The sequence below is a fragment of the Lytechinus variegatus genome, chromosome 4 (assembly GCF_018143015.1).
Source record: "Lytechinus variegatus isolate NC3 chromosome 4, Lvar_3.0, whole genome shotgun sequence".
Classification (NCBI taxonomy): Eukaryota; Metazoa; Echinodermata; class Echinoidea; order Temnopleuroida; family Toxopneustidae; genus Lytechinus; species Lytechinus variegatus.
The window spans coordinates 53,300,818-53,322,875 of record NC_054743.1 but is presented as its reverse complement, the minus strand read 5'-3'; the positions used below and the strand labels follow the sequence as shown (position 1 = coordinate 53,322,875).

The following is a 22,058-nucleotide window of genomic DNA, read 5'->3' as shown; positions in this document are numbered from 1 at the left end:
TATGACCAAAAGTGCCCCCCAAAATAAATAACATTGTAATATTGTTATCTGCCCGTTTCCATTGCTACATGGTGAATCATCATTTCTCCAAGCATTGCAAAAAGTTTTCACTCAAGCATAAAATTGTAGTGTAGTAGGTTTCACCATGTTTCTTTCTTGGGCAAGTGTTCACCCAAATCTTTCTTGGGCAAGTGTTCACACAAATCTTTCTTGGGCAAGTGTTCACACAAATCTTTCTTGGGCAAGTGTTCACCCAAATCTTTCTTGGGCAAGTGTTCACCCAAATCTTTCTCGGGCAAGTGTTCACCCAAATCTTTCTCGGGCAAGTGTTCACCCAAATCTTTCTCGGGCAAGTGTTCACCCAAATCTTTCTTGGGCAAGTGTTGGTCCTGAAAAGGACCATCACTTGCCCAAGAAAGAAACATGGTGTACTGTGAAACCTACTACACTATTCTTCTTCACCATGGAAACCTTCAGAAATTATAAAAAAATTATGGTTATATGAGACTAAAGCCTAGGAGTATACGTGAAAAAAATATCCCCATGTTTTGTTTTATTTAATTAGGGGAAATTTTTTAAAGTGTAAACTTTTTGTTGTAAAGGAATGATGGGGGTTGTACATGTATGTATATAAAATGGTTATGAAAAATATTCTCAAGCACTTTGAATATGCTTTTTTCACTCGTTCATTACACTCCCTCGCATAATGTAAATATTTCTAGTGGGCAGGGGTACTAGCTTCTTGGTTGGTGTAGTCTGCTGCGTACACTATGATGCAAACGATAGGCCATTTAAATTTTATTGAATAAATCAAAGTAAAACATCTCTCAAGCCCCAGAAGTCCCTCCCCTCAACAAAAAAATTAGTCTAGAACCATGCATGCCTGGCTATAAAAATTTTACTCAAATACCTGCCATTTCTTTTTCCTTTCAGAACAAATTGCGCAGAGCAACAAGTCATCAGTTGGTGTCACTAAATACAAGCAGAAGCCATCAGCCAAAACTGCCTTATATGTTCGAAATGTCTTAATGAAGTATGAATATCAGTTCTACAACTGGATTAAAGATCGCTTGCATCAGCAGATGACCAATTTAGGAATCAAGTCTTATCGTAAAAGTTATAGATGAGAGTATTATTAGATATGGAGTACTCTTGTTCATTTGCAATACTGCCAATCACTTTTTAATGTTTTTAAAAATATTTTTGTCAAATGCATTTTTTTGTCTCACGTGCATAGCAGAGTGAGACTACAGGCACCGCTTTCCGACGGCGGCGGCGTCAACACCAAATGTTAACCAAAGGTTAAGTTTTTGAAATGACAGCATAACTTACTAAGTAGACGGACCTAGTTCATGAATCTTGGCCATAAGATTGATCAAATATTACCGAACATCCTGCCTGAGTTTCAGGTCACATGACCAAGGTCAAAGGTCATTTAGGGACAATGAACTTTGGCCAAATCGGGGGTGTCTGTTTAATTACCATCATAACTTCAAAAGTTTATGGATCTGATTCATGAAACTTGGACATAATAGTGATCAAGTAGCACTTAACATCATGTGCGAGTTTCAGGTCACATGACCAAGGTCAAAGGTCAATGGACTTTGGCCATGTCGGGGGTAATTGTTGAATTACCATCATAACTCTGTCAGTGTATAGGGCTAGTTCTTAAAACTTGGAAATAAGAGTAATCAAGTATCACTGAACATCCTGTACGAGTTTCAGGTCACATGACCAAGGTCAAAGGACATTTAAGGTCATTGAATTAAAATCTTAGAGGTAATTATTAGATTGCGTCATAACTTTCAAAGTTTATAGATACAGTGTATAAAATTTGGATATATGGGTTATCAAGTATCACTGACAAGTTTTAGGTAATATGATCAAGGTCAAATGTCAATGAACGTAGTTTTGTATCATTATATGAATAGAGTTTTTTGTGAATATTTATTTTATAGTAGTTTTCAAAGTCAGCACTGCTGCTATATTGAATCATGTGATGCAGGTGAAACTGCCAGAGACTCCACTTGTTATTTACTATTAATTGTAAATTTATTGGATGAATACGCATTTGTTTATATTGTTTTGGGTTTTTAGGATGTATTTTTAGTCAATGTCCAATTGCAGAATGTTTCAACTTTCGGGTTTCTACATCTAGGGTTAAGTTTATCTTAATTTCTTTTCATCTGTTTGCATAGTGTAACTTAAGATTGGAAGAAATCATGTATCATGGAACTGGTAAAGACTTTACTAACATGAATATCAGTATGTGGGACTAGAGTGAAATTTCAGTTCAGATAATTGGTATCTTTAGGACGAGAGTGAAAAAATAAAATATCATCATTGGTTTTAACATATTTTGTAAATATCGTACTAATAATTAACATACACGAAAATCAAGTTAAAAAATTATTTGTCCAGGGGTCAAACTCAAGGTCAAAGTAAAGGTCAAAGGTCATGACCTCATAAATCGCTCCAATACATTTTTTGATGCATGTTTTGGATTTCTCGCTGAATTTTCTTTTGAGTGGCACCAGTTTCGTGAAAATTGTTCAACATGTTACGACGCAATGGCCATTGAAATATGAAGGTCACGCCCATTTTTGTCAAAACAAGGAGAAAAGGGCGGGCCGTAGCACGAGAACTGATGGACCGATTGGACTAATTTTTTTTTGTTTTGTGCTTGGGCTATTGGGAATTTCATGTGTACCAAATTACATCAAATTCTGAGAGGGTCGGGTACGAAATTGCACATTCATTGGGTGAATTGGCATGGCATGGAATGACCCTTAACTTTTTCTGTCCCTGGCATTCCAATAGTTGATATTTCTTATTTTGTATTGTTTATACTGAAATGTATTTTTGTATTTGCCGAATAATAATGATAAATAGTGTGGAACTGGGTTGCAAACAAAAATTTACATTTATTTTAATTAGTAGAGGCCTGCTACTTATTTTGTAAATCTCCATTATTTAAGAATTGGAGGCATTCATTCAGTTAATATTTCTTCTTGATTGTTCATTTTTCATAAGTTGCTTTGCATTCCCAGGAAGCCCCCCCCCCCCCCACTTAGACCTTTTATCCTTAGGTAGTTGGTCCTCTGACCATTTCATTTGCTCCTATTATATTGGCTATTAAATAATCTATCATGGAATTGATGTCCCCTTCAAAAGTGGCCTCAGTTCTTGCATTGCAATTCTCTTGGGGTAGTTATGCATATTTTCATTCATCACTGTGACTAAAATATACATTGAGTAAATTAAGTAATGAAAATGGATTTTTACTTGTGTAATTGAACGATTATTAATCAGTTATCAGTCATTGCACTGCACTAGAATTGTTATACTTGTGCTCAGGGGATGCTGGAGCCTTGAGTTTTGTTTGGGTTGTCCATCCATCTTTCCTGAATTTGTTCTCTATGTTCTCTCTTAATGGATGGAATTCGTATGTGGATCATGTATGCATATGATATGGGCGTGACAAGGTCATTATACACCTTAAAATGTTTTTTCCTCACAAAAACTCGAGAACCCTTTGACAAATCAACTTATACTTAGATCACTTATGCCTTTGACTTTGTGACTTGCTAAACTTTTCAGCACTTATCATTACCACTCCAATATGCATACATGACCCAAGTCAAACCATTCTTGAGTTATTGTGACCTGGGGGGGTGTTTCACAAAGATTAAGTATGGCTTTGAGTCGCACTTAAATACCAATTTACATACGGTATAAAAGACATCACCGCATTGGACAGATCATGCTGAGAGAATGCGCACTACTACGGATTGATACATAAGATTGAACGTTGCATATCATGTCCACGTCACCATTTAAGTGCGACTCCAAGTCTTACTTAAATCTTTTTTTTTCTTATATGGAGGTCAAAGGTGCAAGGTCACAGAGGTCAAGAACCTTTTGATGGATCAACTTTATTTGGCTGTTGTATGAATATAGGAATGACAATCATTTGGTTAATGTTATGGATATGGAGGTCAAAGAATTCATGTTTCTTGAATTCAATGTTCTAATGGCCTGATAACTTGAGAATGGTTTGACTTGTGTCATGTTGGAATGCTGAGAGGTTTCACAGGTCACAAATTCAAAGGTCATGTCCATGTCACAGAGAAAAACCTTGAAACGTGATAGCTCATTAACCATTGAAGATTAATAGAGTGTCAATCTGTTTGCTTTTGGGAACAGAAATCAATACATCTTGACATTTTAATTTTCACAATAATTCAAAACTTTTTGAAGGAATTCAAAAATAGACATGAAAAAGAACTTAACTTTGTTATTGCTTTTTGCCCTGATAATAATGCAATAAATACTTGATGATGTTTGTAAAGCTTCTGCATCATATACTGTACACATAATGATCTAATTAATTTGATGTGTGAAAGTTAAAGATCCCATTTAAGCCATCAAAGGCCTCCTATTTTCAATGAAAAGTATTAAAAATATATCAAAAAATATTACTAATTATTTTCTTATATAACTATGCCTGAGATTAAAAATGTGATGAGATGGATTTTTTGCCACAGAATAAAGTATGCAATATAAATATCTATGAGTGGCAGAGGCATCAATCTTGACCGTGCACACATCCATCCTGTTTTATGCTTTACCTGTGTGTGAACTTTATATCAACTCATTTAAGAAAATTTTTAAATAAAACAATTTTAAATTTTTTGTCATATTTGATTGCGTCAATTTCATGTATTTGTTCGTGTATCCTTATTCATTATCCAATTTATAAATTGTTTTATATTTTAAACATCAATAATAAATGTGAGGCATAAGATTTCTAGAGGACCCTGTAACACAAAGCTTAGTGATGAATATCAAATATGAAAAAGCAATTCTGATTGGTTCCTGGTCAGTAGTTTAAACCAAATGTGCATGAAACAGGGATAATGATTGGTTAGTCCATTATGTAATTGATTGGTAATCTTTGTGTTACAGAGCCCAGGACCCATAAATTTTCATGTTAATTTATCATATATGTGAGGTTTTAGAGTTGGTAAATGTTTTTTGTCTTGCCTGCAGAAATGAGATGAAGGTGCTGCATCATCAAATCTAAACCAAGGTTAGGTGCTTGAAATGACAGATTATGTTTCAAAGAAGCAAGAAGTATGTCTTGCAAAATGCAAAGTTAAGAGCAGAAGATGAAAAAAAAGGAAAGTAAAGCCCCCCCCCCAAAAAAAAATGACGACCGTAAAGAAGAATACAAGGAGGAATAAGAGGTAGAAAATGGAGAAGAGAAAGAGGAGATAAGGAAAAGAAAAAAATTTAAAAACAGTAGTAAATTAAAAAATAAATTTGAGTATACAAAAAAGAGTATGTGACTTCTTCATCAATTCTTTTATTTGCATACAGTACCGTCATTTTATCGAGATTCAAGATTTATTAAAGGTCAAGTCCACCCCAGGAAAATGCTGACTTGAGTAAATAGAGAAAAATCAAACTAGCATAGTGATGAAAATTTCATCAAAATCCAATGTAAAATGGGAAAGTTTTGACATTTTAAAGTTTGGCTTATTTTTCACAAAACAGTGATATGCACAACTAGGTAATTCAGTCAATGATGTCCATCACTCACTATTTCTTTTTTATTGTTTGAAGTATTCAATCTTTCATTTTTTATAGATTTGACAATAAGGACCAACTTGTCTGAACCATAGAGTATCAATGCTAATCCACTTGTTCAGGGAGGAATTAATCGTATCACTTGACAATGGGGATAAAATTAGAATATTTCATATAATAAAATACAAAAGAAATAGTGAGTGGATGACATCATAGTCTCATTTATAACCCGCCAGGATGTGCATATTACTGTTTTGTGAAATCAAGCGAAGCTTAAAAATGTCATAACTTTTTTATTTTACATCCGATTTTGATGAAATTTTCAGTGCTATGCTTGTTGGATTTTTCTCTTTTTATTCCAATCAACTTTTTGTTGGGGTGGACTTGTCCTTTAAAAACATATTATAAGAATCAATATTACAAAAGAATAAAGAAATGGCATTGTCAATTACATATATAAATTCAAAATCATATGGTTTGATCAAGATTACATTGCAAATGTGATTATTTATTAATAACCCTTTATTTTAAGCCTATAACACATAGCTTGTGTGTTGGTTGATCGCTTGAAGTTGATTGTGCAATGCAATCAGTGTTGACTTTAAAAACAATTTGAAATTGATAATATTTCATTTCGTTTATTTCTATTTTCAACAATTACAGTTTCTTTTCACAGACGGACCTCGCCGATCAACAGGAAAACGAAAGATATGGAAAAGTGTACGTGACATTACAAGCATGTTTGATTACAAAAAGATACAAGAGTTTGAGTGATGAAGAGTTAAATTCAATTATTATCTTGGAGACATTTTTTAAACTTATATTTGAAAGAATTAAGGTTTGGTGATTCTTTGATGTTATTATTAATAGTTTCCCAGAGTCTAGGGCCTTCGAAAGTAAAAAGTGATTTTGCAAGGATGGTCCGGGATAGTGGTAAATGGAATTCATCGGATTGACGTGTGGGATATTTGTGAAGAGTTTTGTTTTTGTTAAATGAGGAATTAAATATGGGTGGTAACATAGTATTGTTTAACTGATACATGAATTGACCTGAGTTATATTGGTACAGTGTTTTTTTAATTTTAGAATGTTATTGTTAAAAACCACAACTCATCTGTGTGAGATCTCCAGGACAAGTTGAAAATAACATGCAATGCTTTCTTTTGTAAAAGCAATATTCTATCAAGGTAGGTTGAGTGTGTATTTTCCCAAACAATTGCTCCATGATTTAAATATGGTAAAATTAATGTTGAATAAAGCATTTTTAGGGAGGAAGTTGGATGAAAAAAACTTAACTTTGTTGTAACAAATATTGCGTTAAAATTGTACGACATATAGAGTCAATGTGTGTTTTCCAAGATAATATTTAATTGGGGGGAATAGATTTGATAATGATTATAATAATCTAATATGCCACATAATTATGGCACTTGACTTTAACTGATAATTTATTAATTCATTTCCTTGTTATATCAAATAACAAATTCGTAAATGTTTCATTTAATTTGATAAAGTATTATTAGAATTAATTATCTAAGTTAATTGACCAGAAGTTATCTTGTCCAAGTAATCTGAAATGATACTCTGATTTCTGATAAATTATTAGGGCGATTCCACACTAGAACTTCAAAAATATCATAAATTTCAACATGCTTTCACATGCTTTCAATAAGTTATAAGGAGTGTAATATTTTACTATGATACCTAAATTTGAAGAAAATTATGAATTTTAACCAAAAGTGAAATCAGATAAAAATTTTTAGGGGGAACAATTGAATTTCTAATTTTCAATAAATTTGCTAATTAGATAGTCAAGTACATGCCTGCAACAATTATTGGCAAAGCACGAGAAGACTGAAAATACTGCAGGTCAATTATCATTGATGGTTCCAAATAATATCTACAACATTTTCATGATCCATAATAGGGGCAGCCCTCATATTTCCGAATCTATTTTTGGCAATGTCCCGTACGACACATGAAAATGCAAAAGTTTTTCCTACAATTTGATTTTTGATGATGCAATTTCACAATATCAGTTTCTCTATCTTTGACCCATGAGTGATCGATTTATTCCATAGGGATCTAATTACTGCCCTTCATTTGTCAATATTGTCCTATGAAAAGTTGTCCCATACGACACACAATATATGATGCATTTAATTTGGATTCAGAAACTATTAATAGTAAGCCATTTTTAATTCAAGTAATTGATTTGAAATAATAAAAAGTGCTCTTTTTATCTCCATAGAACATAAAATAGGTGATTCTAATCATTTTAATGGATTTTAAGTAGGCGTATTCTTTTATGAATCCCTTCAACTAAACTGGTGATATCCACTGGTCAGAGCAGGTTGAGTTTGCCATTGAGCATGAAAAGAAAACCTTTATAATTGATTCACCCTAGCCCGGAAGATGACTTCCTCTTGCATGCTAATGTGGAATTAGCATAAGATGAAAAAAAGGTGTACACATCAATCATCTATTTGGACTTTCCTTGATGATCAATATTTTTTATATACAGTATTGAAACTCCTTACTTTTTTCAAGCTGTAAAAAAAATGGAAAATAAGACAAACCATCTTGTTAAAAATCTGGAAAGTAAGACAAACCATATGGTTTCATAAAATGCAAAAGGGTTTGAAAAAGTAGAATCACATTTCTTTAGAAAAAAATATTTTGTGGAATTATAAGTGGCAGTTGTGACATATATTATGTATGTATACATTTTATATGAAAAATTATATTTTAGCCCCATAATTTACACAATTTCATCCATTCGTTGTTTGAATAGTGTATTTGAAATCATCAATTAATTCACTAAAATATAACTTCCAGCTCGTAAAAATGCTGTGAACCCTTGTAGACTTCATAAAAAATCATAACATATTGCTCCCGAATGTATATATTGAGGTTACTTGAGACTACTTATAAGACTTTTCATTAAAAGGAAGAATTTAGGGGCAGTGTTCCCCTTATGATTGATAAAAAGTTTATTCAGGCTGCCCAGTACAACACGCAGGCGCCTGTACAACACACAAGTGTCCTGTACGACACATTACTTTGTTTCAAATGATATATTGACAGAAATATTCAGCCAATAGCGGTTTTTGTCTCACCTGCATAGCAGAGTGAGACTATAGGCGCCGCTTTTCCGACGGCGGCGGCGGCGTCAACATCAAATCTTAACCTGAGGTTAAGTTTTTTTAATGACATCATAACTGAGAAAGTATATGGACCTAGTTCATGAAACTTGGTCATAAGGTTAATCAAGTATTACTGAACATCCTATTAGAGTTTCATGTCACATGACCAAGGTCAAAGGTCATTTAGGGTCAATGAACTTAGACCATGTTGGGGGAATCAACATCAAAATCTTAACCTGAGGTTAAGTTTTTGAAATGTCATCATAACTTAGGAAATATATGGACCTAGGTCATTAAACTTGGACATAAGGTTGATCAAGTATCACCAAACATCCTGCATGAGTTTCATTTCACGTGACCAAGGTCAAAGGTCTTTGGGGTCAATGAACTTTGGCCGATTTGGGGGTATCTATTGAATTACAATCAAAACTTTAAAAGTTTTTGGATCTGATTCATGAAACTTGAGCATAATAGTAATCAAGTATCACTGAATATCGTGTGCAAGATTCAGGTCACATGATCAAGGTCAAAGGTCATTTAGGGTCAATGAACTTTGGCCGATTTGGGGGTATTTGTTGAATTACCATCATAACTTTGAAAGTATATGTTGGTCTAGTTCACATAACTTGGACATAAGAGTAATCAAGTATCACTGAACATCCTGTGCGCATTTAAGGCCACATGACCAAGGTCAAAGGTCAATGAACTTTGGCCATAATGGGGGTATCTGTTGAATTACCATCATAACTTTGCAAGTTTATTTATCTGACTTTTGAAACTTGGACATAAGAGTAATCAAGTATCACTGAATATCCTGTGCAAGTTTCAGGTCACATGATCAAGGTCAAAGGTCATGTGAGGTCAATTAATTTTGGCAACACTGGGGGTGTTTGTTGAATTACCATCCTATCTCTGTAAGTGTATTGGTCTACTTCATAAAACGTGGAAATAAGAGTAACCAAGTATCACTGAACATCTTGTGCGAGTTATAGTAGTTTTCAAAGTCAGTACCGCTGCTATGTTGAATCGCATGATGCAGGTGAGACGGCCAGAGGCATTCCACTTGTTAGTTGGATAGGATTATCATCATCAGCCAAATAATGTGATTGAAGAAGTCAAAGAGACGTAAAGTAAGAAAGTTTGGCTTCAATTTAGAGATGTCCCGTACGACACATTTTGAGTGTCCCGTACGCCACAATGTTCTCGAAAATTGAAACTTGCTTTATTTATTCATGAATGTTTATTTAACTTTCTTTCAGAGATGTGTTTGCTCTTGGGTAATTGAATATCAATTTGAGTTCAGTTTCTATGAACATTATCTGTCCAACTCACAGACTTTAGAGTATAAACTTGAGGTTTCTAAAAAAGCCACTTTTTCTGCGTCCGTACGTCACATTAGTATTTTAAATGTGTATCATACAGGATGTGAATTCAAGTCATCTTAATTAATTAAATATGCTAATTTATGCGCATTTTTAAAAATTCACATAAAATGCTTCTTCTCTATTTGTTGACCGATTTTGATTTTTTGCTTCTGTCTGGTAGAGCTTCATGAAGTTCACCAATTTTCTACACAGAAGGTTGAAATTTTGACCAGAACAATTTTTATGCTAGTTTATGTAAAATAAATTTATGTTTTTTTTTAAATTCACATAACATGCTTCTTTTTTATTTGTTGACCGATTTTTATTTTTTTTCTTTCATCTGGTAGAGCTTCATGAGGTTCACCAATCTTGTTCGCAGAATTTTGAAATTTTGACTAGAACAATTTTTATGCTAATTTATTCGAAGTTTATTCATATTTTTAAAATTTCACATAAGATGCTTTTTCTTCTTTAATTATTGACGGATTTTGATTTTTTTTCTTCCATCTGGTAGAGCTGCATGAGGTTCACCAAACTTGTACACAAAATTTTGAAATTTTGTCTGGAAAATTATTTATTCTAATTTATGTAAAATTTATTCACAAATCACAAAAAAATGTTTTTTCTTCTTCATTTGTTGATCAATTTCAGTTTTGTTTGCTTTATATAATAGCTCGAGGTGGTGATACGACATTTAAACATAGAATTTTGAAACTCATTGAATCTGCTATTTATTCATATATTTTTAAATCTCACAAAAATTGCTTACTTATTTGGTTTGGTTATTTTCGTTCCATCTGAGAGCTACATTAGGATCACCAAGGTTCTACACAGAGTTAAGAAACTTTGACTTGATAATAATTAATACTTAATTCATGTGAAATTTATTCATAGATCACAAAAAATGCTTATGTCATTTCTTCATTAATTTCAATTCTATATCCTCATTTTATGTCACCAATATAATTCACTACAGTGTCAACTGGGCTGAAATTAAAATTGTGTTAAATTGTGTTGCGAGATGCCGGATGAGCTCCACATCATTGATGTGCTACTTTAACACTCTGGTAGTACTTGATGATCACTTATAGTTTATGGAATATTTTTGTTTTTCTTGTAAAAAAAAAACTGTCAAATGTTCTCTAAATGTCCCGTACGACACGTATGGAATCACCCATTATATCCAGGTGTAACATTCAAATGATCCTTGGGATACCACATTTACGTTGTTGAGGATGTCAAAGGTCATCTAGAGGTCAAAAAGATTTTTTTTTTAATGGTCAACTATAACTCTTATTTCTTTAATTCTGCATCAATTACGTTCATGTATGGTAATATGATCCTTGGCCTGGGTAATACCACATGTGACCCCATCAGGATGATGGGGTCAAAGGTCATCTAGGGGTGAAAATATCATTTATTTTGATAATAATAATATATGTGATTTGTAATGCGGCAAATCCACTCGGCAGAGTGCCCAAGGCGCAGTGAAAGAAGAAAGAAAGAACGAAAGAGAACAGGTACAAATATGATAGTAATCGATCGAGGAACAATTAAGAGTAAGAGGCATTGAATAGACGAGTCTTAAGGTAACGTTTAAAATTATCAATGGACGTGCATTCACGAATTGTCAGGGGAAGACCATTCCATAGAACAGGGCCAGCATGTATTGAGCAAAAGCCCGACCCCCCATGTCTTAACGGATTTAGGAATAACTAGGGAACCAGAGTTTGAAGAACGTAGGGACCTGACTGGAGTGTATTTGCTGATTAGATTAATGTTGTACTGTGGAGCAGAGCCGTTAATTGCATGGAATACAAGGAGAAGGATTTTGAAGATGATGCGATCGTTGACCTTTAACCAATGAAGGGATTTCAGAATGGATGTGATATGAACATATGATAGGGAGACCAAACGTGCTGCAGCGTTCTGGAGCTTTTGTAGTTTAGACAACTGGGTGTTGGGTAAATTGTAAAGTAAGGCATTCCCGAAGTCAAGTCGTGAAGAATCAGAGCATGAACCAATTTTTCAGTAGCAGATTTTGACAAATATTTCCTGATGAATCCAACATTGCGGATCTGATACCTTACATACCTACAAATGTTGGTTATTTGATTTGACATAGATATTCCATAATCTAAAATGAAACCTAGGTTACGACATGTCTGGGACACATTAATGGTACATCCCGAAAAAGAGACGGATGACAACTTGACCTTACTAAGTTGAGCCCTTGAACCAAATAGAAGGAACTCAGTTTTGGAGGGATTCAATTTCAATGAATGACTATTCAGCCAGGAGTGAATGTCAGCTAAACAATTCTCAAGAAGGGCAATTGCATTTGTTGCATCAGCCTGGTTAGGTTTGAATGAGAGATAGAGTTGGATGTCATCTGCATAGATATGATAATTGATATTATGACGTTGTAAGATATGTCCCAAACTAATCAAGTAAATCGAAAACAAAGTGGGCCCACCCACAGAACCCTGCGGTACACTGTGAGAGAGAGGCATACTACTAGATTTGCAGTCATTAATACAGACAATCTGCGAGTGACAGGAAAGATATGACTGAAACCATTCATATGCCTGACCCCTGACACCAAATGAACTGAGTGTATTAAGAACAGTATGATTGACGGTATCGAAAGCGGAAGACAAGTCGAGTAAGAGCATGGCTGAGATATTTCCTTTGTCCATACCCTGAAGAATAGAGTTGGACACATTGACCAGGAGAGTTTCCACACTATGGTTGGGACGATATGCAGATTGAAAGGGATCAAATAAATTGTTGTCTGAAAAATAATCAGAAAGTCTAGAAAATACAACCCTTTCAAGAATTTTGAATGAGAATGGCAGATTAGATACAGGACGATAATTTTGCAGTACCTCTGGATCAAGAGAACTTTTCTTCAGTACTGGAAGATATAGGCAACCTTCAAACAAGTCGGAACTTCAGCCTGATCAATACTCAAATTAACTATCTGTGAAATAATGGGAGCAAATGTGGTGCAACATTCTTTTAACAAAATGGTAGGAATCGGGTCTAACTGGTATGATTTAGGTGGTATTTTCCTAAGAATTGATTGAATCTCATCTGGATTGGTAGGATGCAGAGTCTCAAGCAAGGTCGCAGTGAAAGGTTGAGGACATGACTCATCTGGGTGAAGAGTGTCGCAGATAGTCTGCACTTTCGCTTGGAAGAACTGGATGAACGTCTCAGCCATAACATGCCTACTATCAGTGTGACTGGTAGAGGGGTAGACTGCTTTCGGCTCAAAAGACGGTTATATTAGCAAGAGAGAAGAGCTTGCGTGAGTCGCTACTACGGTCGTCAACGAGACCAACATAATGTGAGCGTTTCGCATTCATCAGCATGGAGTTTACCAAGTTCCTCTGAGCACACCATAGTTCTCTGTCGATGTATCGATTTTATGAAATCAGGCGAGACTCAATCATGAACCACCTTGTTTGAAGTTTGATATTGCTTAGAAAATATAGGGACATAGTTCATTTAAGCTTGGATGTAAGTGTGAACAACTATCACTGATCATTAATTGTTGTTGCTCACAAATTCGTACCACTCGTTTCAGTGTGGCTCATTCAGCACCTTTCTAAGGGACTAGCAGGTGAAACATGCCCCCTTCTTTTCTACATCCCGCTGTACTTCTATATGATTGAGCAACCTTTAACTTAAAAGTACAAGCAACTGCATTTTAATGTACATTGTTTGATATGTATGTGCAATGCACTTACGTATTTATTTCTGACCCAAGGCAATGTAATGATCACGAAAATTGCCTCTTGACTGCTTACTGAATACTCAGTGTTCTAATACATTTTGGATTTTATAATTACATTTGTATTTCACTCTTTCATGATTATGAAGTTCTTCCTCCAGTTCAACCCAAGATGCTTCACTTAAATGAACCTTCTATTATTGAAAGAGAAGTCTGCTATAAATGAGTTGTTTAATTATATTTCATCAATAAACTGCTTGGCTTTCAGTGTAAATAGGGAGTCTAACTGTACATACAAGAATGCCATCTCCCCCCCCCCACACACACGCCTTGATGAAAAATGACTAATACCCCCTGTGCTGCCACGGGTAATTTGTTGTTAGTTGTCACAATTTGCTGTTTATTTTCTGGCATAACCACCCCTCTTCTTCCGACTTCATATGTTTATTTTATATACGTTATATTTGCTGCTCATATAGACCTATTGCTTTTTATGTAGATATAATTATGAAAGTTCCACATATAGGGTAAGTGCGTCAAATGGGTGACTGATATAATTCCGATATTGAGGAAGGTTTGCTATTAATTATGAGCGATTAAAGTAATTACGTGTTACGGATAGATGAACGCGGTGATAATATTCTCCCTCAATATTGTCTGTTTAACGACATGTATTGTCATTTTCCAGTTGGACACGACCTATCCATATCGAGATACACGATAATATAGACCTTTACTGCCTTGTTTCTCATAATGCATATGCTGTTCTTTTGATCTTTGCATAATGAATCAAGTTATCTTATTTATTATTCGTCTTTGATGCAGGTCATTTATTTACCATTGTGCTTGGTGGTGGAAAACATTAGTGACCTAACGCAGAAAGTGTCCTATCGAAGAAGTTGCTATTTATGGAGTTCTTGAAGAGATTGAAATGATTAAACATTTGTGACTTTGTTCCTTGAAGACACAGACGTCATGTTTGAGATACATCATCAGTACCTACATTAACGTGATATTCGTTAAAATGTCATTCCCCATTTAAAATAGATCTAATGTCTACTTTGTGACGTTTAGGAAAAACGACATGGTCAGGTGTAAGTATTTCAATCATCTTTTTAGATTCACCTCGAACCTCGCTCCTTACCTAGTAGAATCTGAAAACATTAACCATGGATGTTACTTTAGTCGGTGATGGTTTAAAATATGTTGGCGTCATGAAAAGATCACGATTTCACCACGTTATCCGGGAAGAAGGAATGTCCCAATTTTATAAGTCTTTGGTATGACTCGGTCGAGGATCAAACCCACAATTTCACGGTTGAATAAACAGAGGTCAAAACAGTTGGATTGATTTGATATTACTTTATTGAAATCACAATGAAGGAAAGAAATTTACAAAGTCAATACAAAACATAATAAAAAATTAAGATAGGCCCAGGTCATGACGCATAACTGTCGATGCAGGGCAGTATAGTGTAAAACTTAATGTACAGTTTCGATAAAACAGGTACATAATATAGACATATAACATATTAAAAAAAAACATAAAATTTGAAATAATAACAGACAACGTTGGGGTAGATATTAGAGAGAGAAAAAAAAGAAAGAGTTATTCATTCATACACTAAGTTTACAAATATTAGGTTGGGGCCAATCTTCAAAGCGTAATATCCTGAATAATTCAAAACATGATAATACTAATAGGCCTAACATTAAAATAAAAATTATGGGTAGTGAATGTCATCGATGTCTATATAATATCTAAAACATATACATTATTGAGAAGCAATAGAAAAAGAAAGAAGGAAAGAGAAATAGGAAAAGAGATTGAATGAGGAGAGAAAAGAGGGGTATATAAAGAAAAGAAGAGAGAGGGAGAAATCGGAAATAGTGAACAGTGTGAGTTATTGCTCCAACAGATTGTAATCGCCCCAGATGGATTCATCCTTTGCACAATATATTGAAAAAGATGAAACAACCGCCATTTTACTCATATTATCTCTAATCAAAGAAAATTTTGTACTTCTGGTCTCAAGAAAATAGAAGAAAGATTTGATTTGTTGGGTGTTTTCTTTGGAAAGAAATCCCCTTGAACCAATTTCAATGGCTAGGAAATCTACTCGGTAGCCATTATTCTCGATGTCGGTAATGAAGGCAGTGTACTTTTTAGTTTTGTATTGGTCAATTGCAAGTTCAAAAGGAACTGTTAGATTAATAATCTTTTGCTACGTAAAAGATACAAAGATCTGGTCTTAAATTCGTTTGGGTGCATGACATGGGGATGGTCGAGGCCGGAGAATAACCATTTATGTTTAGGATGTCGTGAAATATTTGCAGTTCGGGTTTATCAATTGTGTTTTCTGTTGCCAGACGTACAAAGTATTTCAAAATATTGTTATGGCGCCATGTATAGCGACCTTGTGAGATAAAAGTAGGGCAGCTATTCAAGACATTGATTTAATGTTTCGAGTCCTTTACAATGTTTACATCTGTTTGTAACAGATTTACCCCATCTAACCAAATTAGCTCTAGTGTTGGTTGTGTCAGTTAAAGAATTTATGAGAAACTTTAGCACTCGTACAGGTAAATTATACATTATACTTTTCCAGATGACACAATTGTCTTCTGTTGTCAGGAGATCCAGAAACCGACCTTGAACTAATAGATTTTTTACATGTGAATGCCAAATCTCACTCACTTCTTGAGTGAGCAGTTTTTTCGCTTCAGTTTTCTTCCCTTTCAAGCTATTTTGTTCGATTTGAGAATACACAGTATCCGATTTAACAATAGTTGATTTCTTCCTAACCCATTTCTCCTCTCGTTCCAGTCGAGTATCCAAACAGTGATTTACATTTTCATCACGCTGTTCTCTCATAGTTAATAATAATAATATATCTGTAAAGCGCTTAGAAACGTCGTTCCGATGGATTAAGCGCTATATAAAAGCGGATTATTATTATTATTATTATAGTTACGTATGAAAGTGTATGACATTCTTTGTATACATCTAAGATATGAAGAATGTTTAGACCATTTGGCATAATTATGTGCAAACGCCAACGTTGCTGAGGGGGGGGGGGCATACCACACCGTTTCTTGAGATAAACAGATACAGAATCCAAAGCTAGACAATGAGAGTGGGTAATATCATTTACGGTAAGATCAAAGCGTAGTGATGGCAACAAGTATCGAGAGTAAACCTTCAGTTTATATTCGTTACGTATCAAAGAATCATCTATATTTTTCAAACGAGTTTCAAGTTGATTTGAAATATACGCATGAACGTCAGAAGAGGCAAGGTTTTTGGTTATTACAGATCCGAGAAATTTGTGAATGTCATTGCCAATCGAAGACACTTGCTCTTCCCCAACCATGAACTCCAGTTCATTGAACTTTCCAGATGTAAGAGAAAGAGAGCGACATTTTGAGGGTTTTAAAGATAATCCCATTGATTTATTGTGCTTGTCTATCTGGTTTAATAACCTTTGATGTGTTCTTTTATTATTAGATATCAGGCAAAAATCATCGGCAAAAGGTGTCATTGTGATCCGTTTTCCATTCAAATCGTAACCATAAGCCGAGTTAAGCTTAAAAAATTGAATTATTGGATCGAAACACATAATGAAAATTTAGTGGGGAGAGTGGGTCCCCTGAAAAATGCCCTTACGAAACTTAAACTCGTTTGAAATCCAATCTTTTCTTCCAGAAAGTGAGCTGTACAAATTCTTCATGTATAACTGAACAGAATTAGGAAATTTATGTCTTCGTAACATAAGATCGTGACTAACCGATCCAAAAGCATCGGCCAGATCGATGTACTGTCCTAGATTTACTTTTTGCATTGGATAGCATCACTAAATTATGTTCAGTACATCCATTTATACCTTTCAGAAAAGCCTTTTGTAAGTTACAATCAATTATATTATTATCTATCATAAGATTTTCATATCTTTCGGCTAGTATCTGGTGATAGATTTTTCCTACAACATTCGACAGTGAAATCATCCGAAAGTTGCCTGGTTGAGAAGTATCACCAGATTTGTACATTAGTGTAACTTTACTTTTAGACCAATTCGAAGGAGGAATACCAGTTTGCATCACCTTGGTGTAGAGGGTAGCTAAAAGTGGTGCGTGCAAGGTAACTTCTTTAACATACCATAGTACAGTCCATCGGGTCCTGGTGTGGAATGCGAACTCTTCTTCCGTAGAACGTTCTTCACAATTGATGGACGAATTGGAGTAGTGTCAAATTGGGGTGGGGTTGCCTGTGTACTGGGACCAGCTGTATCTGGAATCCAATTAAGATCTGAAGTTATAATTTCTGAAGGCGATTGGTAGCGGGAAGTGAAGTATTCGTCGGCGAATTCCTGGGAAAAAGAAGGCCTTGGAGTATCACTATATAGCGAACCGTTGACGAGCCTTTTACAATAGTCCCAAAATTTGAATTTACACATTTCTATCCATAAGAATGATAGAATATGAATACAATTATTTTTAGCAAGAGTATCTTCAACAATATTCATCGATCATTTCACGATATTTAATGAAACTGACAAAAATGCGATTTCTAAATATCATAGGCAAGTATTGTTTCATTTTAGAAACTGAAATTATTTTATCAACTTTTTTCATTATATTCATGACCAATTAATATGCTTCCATGATTAAAGGAGTTTAATTAAACACTCATGAGAATAGCTTTTTTGCTATCCAATTACTAACTGTGGAAGACAAATCTTGCATTTGATTTTTACCGAAATCTCGATGTCTCTAGCTTCAGTTAGCACACAATTCGAAAATTATGCAAGTTAGAAGAAGGTTAAAGGCCTTGGCCCCACTTTGTGCCGTATCGAATTATTGTATTTTTTGCGCACCTTTTGGAAAGTGTCACTCTAAAACAATGTGCACAGTTTTATGAAAAAAAAAATGTAGGCAGAAGTAACAAAAATCGTCCATATAACAAACCCTGATTTCACTCTTGTTTGATTTTTTATTTTAAACTGACTTTAGCAATGTCATTTTTCCGTAATGTTTTATCAACCTATGGGCAGAATTCTGTGCAAAAATCAAATTGATTCGTTTATTTATGGATAAGCGAGCACGCACGGGGAAATGGCATTTTCAATGTCACAGACTCATTTGAGGGGTTATAAAATGAATTATAGTGGCAAATTCTGTTTCAAATGTGTGTTAATTGCTGTTTTTTTTTTTTATAAATGAGCAAGCACGCTTGAGTACTTACGAATGAATGCTCTTTATATTGGATAAATGCATCCTTTCCCTAACAATTTGAATTTGTGGAAAAATCAGTGGTGGATCAGGAATGAGAAAATGGGTAGGGGGACCGACTGGGGAAGGGGGCCACTAACATTCCCCAATTTTAACATGCCTTTTTTTAAGTTATGGATTATACTACTAATACGATAATAGGTCACAAAAATTGTACTCACTCAGCCATAAACATACCTTATCAAAATTTTGTGTGGAGTGGCTAAATATTGATAATAAAAAGCACCATGAAACTCACCCCCCCCCCCAAAAAAAAAAAAAAAAAAAAAAACATTCGCCAAACTTTGTATTTACACAATCTGAAAAACGACTGTTGTGACTTTCAAAAATTGTCATTTTAATTCAATCTTTGATGATTAATGAATGACTCGATCGTTCAATCTCATTATTTCAGGAGTTGCTTAATGAATGTAAAAAACTACCTACGAATTATGTCTCAAAATTATTAAAATTGCGAATAAAAATAAATATAATCATCTGGACTTACTGGTTTGAAACGGAAAACAGTTTCACGTCCGATCCGGAACGCTTCTTCAATAATTTGCATTTCTTCCTGGATGAATAAGAATATACGTCAGTTCAAAAGTGACAGCACTTTGATATAGGACTTTTTTGTTGAGTGTATATTCGGCAAAGGAATTCATCATGATGACGCAAAGGTGAAAAAACACCATCTAAACCAAGGAAGTGGTGAAAGAGGATAAAGCGAAAAGGAGAGAAAGGTATGCAAGAGAGAGGATGTCGTAAAAAAGAAGGTAAAAGAAAAGTACTTCAGAGATAGGTGACTGAGAAATAGGCAAGAGAGAGGGGTTAAAGTTTGCAATGGTTTATTATTTAACAAGTCATAGTTTAAACATAATTCGAGACTATCGATTATGAGAAAATGATGGAGAAAAGATGGAAAGGAGAGAAATTGAGAGTAAAAGAACAGACAATGATAAATTGTCTTTGCAGTTGAAATCTGTTGGCCAATATAACATTCTTTTCACATTTTTGATTTCAGATTTATGCGGACATGGGCCCTGTAAATGACACTATTTGTTCGTCAGGAGTACAAGGTGAAGATAACAAGAGACTCATCTATATTTTTCAAGGTCTGGTAATCTTCATTTTTGCTAGCCTAATAATCGGTACTAACATCCTAAATCTCATAGTAATTCCTCGATTACCAGACATCAACGAGGCCAGTAAAGTATTCTACAACTGCTTGTCCTTAGCGGATATCCTTTTAGGAGTCGTTCTTCTTCCTGCACTACCATCAGCCATCGTAGGGGATTGGCCTTTTGGAGATGTCGTCTGCAAGATTTTTGGTTTCGGTATGACGCTTGTCGCCGGTCTATCTTCAGGAAGTCTGCTGCTTCTCAATTTGGATCGTTTCTTCAGCATAGCCTATCCTTTTCGCTATGTGGTCATCATGGATCGAAGAAGAGCCATTATAATCGCCACAAGTTCAGCCATCGCCGAAGCTACATTTCTCCTAGCCATGTTGTTCACAAATCCCTTAGGACCGGAAATCATACAATACTCAAATCTTGGAGGATGCATCATGACCTTCTACGAACCAAGATTCCTTGGATATTCGCTAGCAATTTTCTCAGTTTGTATTTGGTCCTTCATTCCCATCCTGTCCGTCATGTACACCAGGATCATCTGCATCAGCAGGAGACACGTGAGACGCATTCAGGTCCAGGAACTTGCAACCCGAGTTAGCACCGTTGGTAGAAGTGATGAGCCCGCCTTGATAGTGGAAGACAGGCCATTCGTGGTCAGGAAAAATGTCAACCATCGAGCAATCCGCATGACTCTCCTGGTGACGGGCACATACGTCGCAGCTTGGGCACCCTTCACAATTTGTCAGATATACATTTCCCTTATAGGAGATGTATCTGTCATCGTTAGGGCATTGGTTTGTTGGCCGTTGCTACTGAATCCTCTTTGTAATGTCATCATCTACTCGGTGACAAAACGTTCTTACAGAATTTTGGCACAGAACCTCCTGAAAGTATGTCTGCGATGTTCATTAAAAAGTTTCTGTGATGAAACTTCCAGTGACATTCTGGTATAGATGGATGTTGTTGCTTGGTATCAAAGATGGTAATTTCCGGCGGCGTGTTTGTATATTGGTTTAAATCAACTGACTCGGTACTTTCAGGAGGAATATATTCTTTGAATTTCGGAAGTTATGTGAGGCTGGTTGTATATAATAATTGTTTTAAGATTAACACAACTAAAACAAATATTGTGCTTATTCCAAGTCGTTATTAAAAAAAGGGAAAGCTGGATATAAAAGCTTAATGACGAGCAACTCAAACAAGTTAATTCTGTAAGATATTTAGGCATTGAAGTTAATGATAATCTCACATGGAATGTTCATGTCCAACATCTTTATAGGCCAATATCATTTAAGTTGCATGCTATAAGACATTTAAGTTTGACTCTTAAAACGTATTTACTGAATACTTTATATAAAACAACTATCCAGCCATGTATAGATTATGCTTGTTCTGTTTGAGTTCATTGAAAACAGGGAACTTATAATGAGACCGCAAAGACGAGAGGCACTTATCGCAATGGTTACAGGGGCTCATCCCCTTTCATTTTTTTTAACCCATAGATAAAAGAAGTATGTATTTTGTGGGAAATGAAACGACCACAGTTTTTATTGTCTCACCTGCATAGCAGAGTGAGACTATAGGCGCCGCTTTTCCGACGGTGGCGGCGGCGTCAACATCAAATCTTAACCTGAGGTTAAGTTTTTGAAATGACATCATAGCTTAGAAAGTATATAGACCTAGTTCATTAAACTTCGACATAAGGTTGATCAAGTATCACCAAACATCCTGCATGAGTTTCACGTCACATGACCAAGGTCAAAGGTCATTTATGGTCAATGAACTTTGGCCGATTTGGGGGTATCTGTTGAATTAC

The 22,058-nt window shown here is 35.0% G+C and overlaps 2 protein-coding genes across 2 annotated transcripts in view; both read left to right on the top strand.

Annotated features, from left to right (window-relative positions):
• The window catches only part of LOC121413063 (uronyl 2-sulfotransferase-like), a gene marked incomplete at its 5' end in the record, with an annotated part of 47,196 nt that extends 42,494 nt beyond the window's left edge, over nt 1-4,702 (top strand). Inside the window, one exon of the mRNA XM_041605824.1 lies at nt 934-4,702. Within this exon, the coding sequence (XP_041461758.1) occupies nt 934-1,127 (194 nt within the window). The remainder of the gene's footprint in view (nt 1-933) is intronic.
• A 9,500-nt stretch (nt 4,703-14,202) lies between these two features.
• LOC121412748 (beta-3 adrenergic receptor-like) lies at nt 14,203-21,804 on the top strand. Its single transcript, XM_041605517.1, has 2 exons — nt 14,203-14,935; nt 20,134-21,804. The coding sequence occupies exon 2, from the start codon at nt 20,146-20,148 to the stop codon at nt 21,193-21,195; it is 1,050 nt and encodes a 349-aa protein (XP_041461451.1). The 5' UTR covers nt 14,203-14,935; nt 20,134-20,145; the 3' UTR covers nt 21,196-21,804.
• The last annotated feature ends 254 nt before the right edge of the window (nt 21,805-22,058 follow it).